The 8,709-nt window shown below is 34.1% G+C and overlaps 1 protein-coding gene across 1 annotated transcript in view; it reads left to right on the top strand.

Annotated features, from left to right (window-relative positions):
- The window catches only part of LOC113225438 (fructose-bisphosphate aldolase), a 28,684-nt gene extending 20,230 nt beyond the window's left edge, over positions 1 to 8,454 (top strand). The window contains exon 9 of the mRNA XM_026457749.1: positions 8,047 to 8,454. Within this exon, the coding sequence (XP_026313534.1) occupies positions 8,047 to 8,142 (96 nt within the window). The 3' untranslated portion in view covers positions 8,143 to 8,454. The remainder of the gene's footprint in view (positions 1 to 8,046) is intronic.
- The last annotated feature ends 255 nt before the right edge of the window (positions 8,455 to 8,709 follow it).

Below are 8,709 nucleotides of genomic sequence, written 5' to 3' on the forward strand. Positions count from 1 at the left end.
CTAAAGGCGAAGTAAAATATCTTGATCAAAAGGTGTGAAATGGCCATGGTGGATCAAGGTTTAATCTTCTCTCCTTAGAGATGGGCATCTCTCAGCAGTGGGACGAATAGATTGATGTGATGATATCATGATCTTCATTGCGCGAGAGTAGCTAATGATTAAAAATGAAACTTGATTATTTGCGAGGTTTTAGTCCAATGCACTCAACATTCTGTAGTTTGATTTTAGTATAATAAACATTAAGGTTCATGTAGTTACTACGTAGCATAAAGTTACTTGACTAATATGTTTTTTTTTTTCACTGCTCATCCCACTTTGCATCGCCGCTGTCTTGCACTGCGCCGCATCGACTGCACTAAATGTTTTATTTTCTGTCATAACTGTTTGCTAATATTAATTAATTGTCAATGTAACCTTACATAAACGCATACTTCATCAAACGACTGAAATCACAATCCATCGATTGTATAATTAAATCGATGAAATTGTCTCGTATTCAAAATCAAAACAACAAAATCGATCGATTGTGGATTCAAATTATAATCGTTGTCCATTTTTAATTATTATTGATATCGAAAATTAAACTACGTAATCGAACATAAACAAAATCGATCGATTCTAAATTTAACTATTCACATGAACAGGCTAACGGTCTAGCCTGCCAAGGGAAGTACGTGGCCGGATCAATTCCCTCCATAGCATCTTCAAAATCTAACTTTGTCAAGTCTCATGCGTACTAAAATCTTTCTTAGTCTACGCGAATTCAAAGGCCGCTACTTATGTTGTCTTTGTCTTAACATCCCGCTTAATATTGTTTAAACTATCAAGTTACTATCAATCCGCGTCGGTATGGAGATTTTTCGTTAGGTGTCTCAAACAGTTTAATTTTAAACTTTGACTAAACAAAGATGGCGAGCTAAGCAAGTTTTTCGTATTTATGAAAGGAACTTTGCCGTAGTAAGCATGAACCAATAACTCGAGAGGACTACAATACAGCGTAGTCGGGTATTTAGTACTTCTTGCTATACAGGTACACCAGAAAGAAAGAAAGAAAACTGTTTATAGTACAACCACAGATACGCATATTAACAAAAAAGACACAAGAGAAAAATAGAAAAAATAAATTAAAAAGAAGTTTTAACAAAACAATTTACATGAATAAGCAGTAATTTACCGTCATGCGTGTCGCGACTGGTACGAAACGGGACCAGCTCAGGCACAACCGGTTTTATTTAAACAGTGTCGTGGCTCTGTTTTTCAGCGAATAAGCAAAACCATATGTTTTACTTATTGGTACAGATATACCACAAATTAAATTATATTATGAGTTTACTTAGTAATTTCTTGCTTAAACTTGGCAAAGTTAAAAATGGCATCCTGTAAAAACTTGAAAATTACAGTTATTAAAGCGACATCTCTGGCTAGCTGCTGGTAGCTGTAAATGTATAGATTTTTCACAGATGGCGCTACGGCAAAAGTTGTTAAAAACTAAAAAACAGAAAAACAAGCACATAAAAAAAATCCGAGGGTCCGCTGGTTCGTTCCGTGGCTTACTTGGCATAGCGTTTGGAACGGTTCCCTAGAAGACGCTGGTTCGAATCCTATCGTATAGATCATATAGATCTTTTCATAATTATAACAAACTATAAAATGTATATCGTGACATTAAATAAAAAATTTAAAAAGTTCTTATTGTAAATACGAATCAGTACAGAGTACTTAAAAAGAACCGTCCTCAAAAGTCATTCTTAGATGTGATATCGTCTGTGAACTGGCAATCAGTACTATCTCAATTTTGACAACTTTACAGGTGAAGAAAAAAATTGTTTGCGTCTTTTTTTTTTGTTTTTTTTTGTGTGCATTTGATTTATTAAACAAAAATACGTCGTTTTTAAATATTTTATTACACATACACTACTTACTTTTATTTAATAAACCAGATGCTATATAAATGACGCTAACAATGTTTTTCTTTATCGTGTAAAGTTGTCAAAATTGAGATGGTATCGGTTGCCAGTTCACAATCGATATATTTTCTTCAAATTTAAATGGAACCACTTCAGAGGTCCTCCTTCGAACAAAAAAGAATCATCAAAATCTGTTCACTAGTTATCGCGTAACATACATATAAAAAAACATACAGTCGAATACTGAACCTCCTTCTTTTTTCTTAAGTAAACTTGCTTATACCGCCATCATTGATAAATCGCAGTCGAAGCTCATTTTATAAATCTCAACCTTACAAATTTGACGGAAATATTGCATACAAAATTCGATTTACAATGTTCTATGTTGTTATATAAATAATTCGTATTGGTAAAACATTGTAATTTACGTCGTAAAGGAACATAAAGCGTAAATAATCAAAGAAAAAGAGACTAAGACTTTTGACATTCCAAAAAGTGTTTTGATTACGAGTTTAAAGTTAACGAGCTTCATTTGAACAAAATTAACGAATAAAAAAGACTGGGCAACTAAATTAGCGATGTGCGATTGTGAACGACTTCGATATTCAACTCGTTGATAATCGCTAATTCTGACATTCGAATGTCAAATTAGTAATCTACTAATTTTCGTATTCGACTGATTATTCATGACTAATTAGTAGTACTAATCCATAGATTCCATAGAGCATTTCTGCTCGTGATCACCTAGCCCTTTCTGCATATGGTAAATAATGTGACGGGGACAGGGATATTTCGGTATGGACATGATGAATGAGGTGTTCCGATATAATGATCGTGCACCCGACCGAATGACAGGGGCATAGTCGAATAATTGTCCTTGGTTTCAACTTGGGCGAATGATTTGCCCATTCGAATGATTAGTATTAGTAACATTCAAAGTCGCGCATCGCTAAACTAAATAGTTGCAATGTATTCGAAAGTTTATTTTACAAAATTACATTTTATTTATAATTATTTACAAAAAAGTAACCCTCTACGTTACGCTGTGTTATTTGTAAAATAGCAAGCTCGCAGGGCTATATTACTTACGTCATAAACAACAACTTGTGTTAGACGACATAATAAATTCACCAAAAATAAACTTTATTGTTGTACTTACTTTTTAGATCTTTATTTGAATTTTGATAGTGAGTTCAAACGTTCAAGTGTCCTTCACATACGACCTGCGCTCCTGCGTTATGAATTGGACTGGTATTTACGTACGTCTATTTAAATAATTTTATTTTTTTACCGCACTAAAACCTGATTAATTATTAAAAGTCATGTAACAAAAGTTGTTGTTTATTATATTTTTTTTATAACATCAGTCATAAGTACTGTTGCAGTACTACCCTGGACGAACTCTTTCACAAGGAGGAACTCTACAGCTACTAAATTATTTTATATTAGTAATAATATAGTCCTGAGAGGTTGTTAGTATTTTAGAAATAACCGTATGTGAGCAACCAATGATTGGTACCTATAATTAAATATATAATTCTTTAAAATCTATGTTGGTTATTGAAATAAAATTGTGTATAAGTGAAAAAAACTTCCAATTGAATGATATAATTGAATTGTATTGTACTTACAGCACTATTAGTCTAGTTGTTAGTAGTATACATAACAAAAACCGTTTCCTAAGAGCGAAAAATAACGGTGTGTACCTGTAGGGCTACCATGATATTGCGCGATTTGCGCAATAGCGATATAAAACGCGATATACTTCTACATCGCTGTCGCGCAAGTTGCACCCTATCGTGCTAACCCTACAGCCTTTTACGCATGTGTTGTCCATTCGGTAGTGCTACAGTCATCTACATTATTATTTATGCACTTAATAGAAAGCAATGGTGAAACTTGGACATATTAACTAAACTAGGTACCGGATGACTATTTGAGTCCAATTTTTGCTCGGCAGTCCGTGGTCTTTAATGAGCTACCACGGGTGACTCGACAATAACAGATTTCGTCGTCGAGCAAAAAGGGGTAATTTTCCAGCTAGCTTTCTCTACCTAATTTCGGTGGCAATTTCTGTTATTTTAAATATTGAAGAATATTATTATGAAGTATGATTTAATATCAGAGTATGGTAACCTGAAATATTATTGAATATTTCACAATAATTAACTCGAATACGAACATAATGAAAATTGTCACCAAAATTAGGTACAGAAGTAGGTAGTATCTCCGCAATCATTTGTTGAATCGTTATGAATTATTTCGATGTGTGTTTCCCGTAAAATTATATTTTTTTTATATACGCATTTTTGTAGATGACTGTACGTACCAACTTAATGATTCAATATTTGAACTGATGACAACTGGTCACAAAATTCCTAATTTCACTGACCGATGCATGAATTAAAATAATCAGGACAAATATTGGACTGAATTGCATAAAACAATAGAACTTATTATAGTTTTAGTTTGTGTCGTAGTTGTATTGCATGCTTAGATTGTCATTAGTCTACTAACGATAGCACTTCTTGCGTAATATTATTACCTTTATAAAAATGCCCACTGAAATTAGAAATTTGGCAATAAATGCTGTGCTTCGTGAATCGCCTTTATAACAAAAACTTAAATTTGTTTTCTTTTTGATGTTGTAAAACAACTTTGGATGAGTATAATTTTTTTAAACATTTTAAATCCTTCAAGAATAAAAACTCGTGATTGCAAAGATTCTACATAGTTAATTCAGAACCGTGTCACTATACGCTTAAGTGCTATCGTCTCTATGTATTAATTTCTCCTATTTGCTACTAACAATGATGGCTTTTTGTTGTGCTGATATTGTTTTTATAATAAACTAAATATATTTTTTCGTGTTTGAGTTATTTACGAGTACTTACCCATTATATGTATATGTCTGTAACACAGAAGTAGATTTTAGTTTGTAGTAGTAGATCGTATGTATTTAAAGATCAGATAAAAATTCTCATCGGAGTGGATTGTTCTCGATTTGACTAGGTAATACAGTGCACAAATATAAGTCGCAAAATTTCTTCATCTTTCAAGAATGAAGATGGAACTAAATACCATAGAGACTGAAACGCAATATGCTTCGCACAGTGTGATTCACTGTCGTCCGTAAAATATATTACAGCAAAAAAATTCAATCTCTCATCGGGGTGGGTCAATCTCTGGTTGCATTATGTATTCATATTCTTATTAAAGACGGACTTAGGGTCGTATTCTAGAACTCGACTCAATGCTCAAGTCAGGATTGAGTAAGGTTTAAAGCACTCGAAATCATACTCAAGTCCCTGCCATTAGGGTCGTATTTCCAGTGCAATCCTGACTTGAGCATTGAGTAGAGTTCTAGAATACGACACTTAGAATGACGAGTGAAATGAGTGAGTGAGCGTGTTAGACTTAGAGTGGTTGCACTCGATTACATCGCTACACTTGCGATTTATAGACGATTGCATCGATGCAAACGTGAGCGTGAAATTAATAAATACACTAAACAAATAAATTAGTAATTAATACATAACCTTAAAACGTGTATCGCGTTTGCATCGCATTTGTATCGCGTTTGCATCGCTGCTTGAAGTCGCACGTGTGTGTAAACAAAGTACCGTTTACCGAAAAAAGAGACATACCGAACTATCGTATATGCATGAGTTTTGTGTTTCATTTTTACGCGCTCTGAATACATTTGGAAACCGATAAACAGCAATCAAAGCCCGCCTTGTGTTGACCTCATAAGGGTACACCTCCGTTCAAAATGAAGTATTTAAAAGTGAGTTTTTTCGTACTTGACGTAATTTATGAGGGACGAGGTAGCTCGCCCGTCAGTACGTCGTTTAGATTTGTCTTTGATAATAAAGCTCACCTTTTAATGTTTTCATTAAAGTCGGGGCGTTATCGAGGGCGTCACGATATAATAAGCGTTAACCCTCAACGTGATCGACCATATAACGTCTCAACTCCTCATTGCCTCAAAGTATTGGAAGCGGTACTTTATGTACGATAATCTTTACTCGTCACGTGGATGACACGTACGACACGGCCCCACCCTCTTCTGATAAATTAGTCCTTAATTAGCAGGACTTCTTGCGTGGAAATGTCCTGAACTTCCGTCAAATTGAGATCATTTACTACTGATATCACGAATTCGTCCTGAATGCAAACCATCTGGAAGTAGTTATTGTGTTCTGTTATAGAAGTTGTAGGTAATCATATTGCCTTATATGAATAATAATACTCTTAATAATCGTAGAATTCAGACTTGTAACTTCTAGACACGCCCCTATATTGACGTTGACCTCTGAACTCTTTATCAAGTTAAAACATCACAGAGTTATTTCTGTGCGCCCAAAAGCAAGAGCATGAGGTTTTAAAATTTGTCACTAGATGGAGTTACTTGTTATTTACATGAATGCCAAATCTAAAACACATCGGACAGATCGATACAGAAATTAGTATCGCAATTACGCGGCTGGATATCTGTAGGTGCAGAGTGCGTTCTCGTTTGTCTTTCATCGCCAACTACTAATATCTTGTACCAGACGAAACCAGCTAAGATTTAAAAAGTAATTAACCTCTCAATTTTAAGTTCTAAACTGGTCTACTTTTAGACATCTGCCATCTTGCCATAGAATACTAAACATTTTCGTCGTTTGCAGTGAATTTAATTGGGAGCACACTTGTTTCCTTTGATGGAGGTTCTTAGTTTCCCGCCAATAGCACTACCCTGTCAAACCAATACACTGTTACATAAAAAAAAGATTCAAAAACGATTTTCCGGTTTTCTGTAACTTTTGAGGTTAATGACTTAAAAGACACATCTTGGTTTGCACATTAAATATTATTAATATTATACTTTGAAAAATAAGCTATTTCTATTAAAAAAGTAATGTGTATGTTTTCTCTTTATAACAGTCAAAAAATTCTCGTTGTGATAAAATTACAAAATACTGTACTTGGGACTTGTTTGTGAGTGTGTTTTGGTTTGACACGGTTCAGCAGTTTACTCACTTGCTCTAATCCCACCCCTCATGGAAGAATAGCATAAGTGGAGTTACGTCAAAAATGTTTATTGCTTCATTAGACCCAAATCCTCTCCAATCCTTTAAAGTCTCAGGCATATTAACTAAAATAACGGATAACTCACGTATTTAAGTCGAATTGTAGTTCGACATGTTTCGAACCAATTCGTGGTCCTTAATCGTGAGAGTCCGCGGCGGTGACTCGAAACATGTTCAAAATTCGACTTAAGTATCGTATAGTATCTACAATATTAGTTGAAAGAGTTACAAGAATTGGAGAGGATGTGGGTTATATTTTAACATTAAAACGGGGAATAAAAATAAACTATTAATTCATTTAAGGGGTAATGCGCTTCTATAATAAGATTCCGGTTGATATTTAAAATTTGCCATTTACGAGGCGAGGCTTAAAACTATAGTGAAGCATAATCTTTATACAAAGTCAAAGAATCAGTTGTTCCATAGGTAAAATAAATAACATTTGAAAACGTCACTGCTCGTTCACTGCGTTGACTTCCCTGAGAAGAACGACCAAGAAGTTTTAGAAATTGCTCTTTTTCAAGTAAATTTAAATGCTATGGTAACGTATGCTAGGCAAAAAAACTTAAATAATACACTTTGAATCAATTGTGTGAAATCTAGGCCCATGTCGTCTTTCCATACATCTTAATCCAACACGTAGTCTTCAATTTTGTAATAGGACTTTTCAATTAAAACACTTTTAATGCAAGCTTTAAACTTAGGAAATGACAATTTTAATGTAATTTGCTCCAGAATCTTATTGTAAAAACGTATACCGTTTTACCTTTGTTAAACGAAATCGTGGTTACAACTAAGTGACTTAGTTCTAAGGTTAATATTATGGACATGTTCTTTCTTAATGAAATTATGTTTTATATTAAAGATTTATTATTATACAGCTTTTACGTACTTGGATGACAGAAACCCATGATATTCCAAATAAATATCGTAAATGATGAATGTTTTTTGTTGGTTAAGAGAGTTACTCTTAGACAATAAGTTTGAATTGGACCAGCATGGTACTGGTTAATGATGCTTAATATACCAACGATTTATTAACCAATTTATTTTCATCTTTTCAGGCTAACGGTCAGGCATCGACGGGCAAGTACGTCGCCGGATCCGTATCAGGTGTGGGCGCTGAAGCCGGTCTTTTCGTTGCTAACCATGCTTACTAAACTGACTACAATGACCACTTTAATTATACCCTCGTGTTTGATGACCTGCACCGTTAAATACCTGACGTGGTTAACTTTTTGGGGGTCTTTTGGTGTGGTTTTATCACCACTATCACCTGACCCTTAAAAACCTGCAAGCAAAGTAGATTTTTTGAATAAATCAAGGGTCTTGGTATAATAGCTATTGGCCACTATATCTTAAACTGCGAGATTGCAAGAATAGATATTTTTAAAGATGATTATGAAGGGTCTCATTAAAGGGGTCATGTCACGTTTTAGGTTATCAGTTAGTATACTTTTTTTTGGGAGCGAGAATCGCTGTTATGTTGTTACTTTGACACCGGACCATAGACAAACGCGTAAAAAGGCGCCAAAAATTTGCGCCAAAAATGACATTCTTTGCGCCTATTTTGTTACAATTTTGTAGAGTTTTTTTTTAATATATAGACACGTAAAAATTATATCATACGTTCTCGAATAGATATATTATGATGTACTTTACAATTATTGTTACTAACAACCATGTCAGAATTTAAACGTAGAGTTGAAAATGTATTATTATCTATT

The sequence above is a fragment of the Hyposmocoma kahamanoa genome, unplaced genomic scaffold (genome assembly GCF_003589595.1).
Source record: "Hyposmocoma kahamanoa isolate Upper Pololo Valley unplaced genomic scaffold, ASM358959v1 160, whole genome shotgun sequence".
Lineage (NCBI taxonomy): Eukaryota > Metazoa > Arthropoda > Insecta > Lepidoptera > Cosmopterigidae > Hyposmocoma > Hyposmocoma kahamanoa.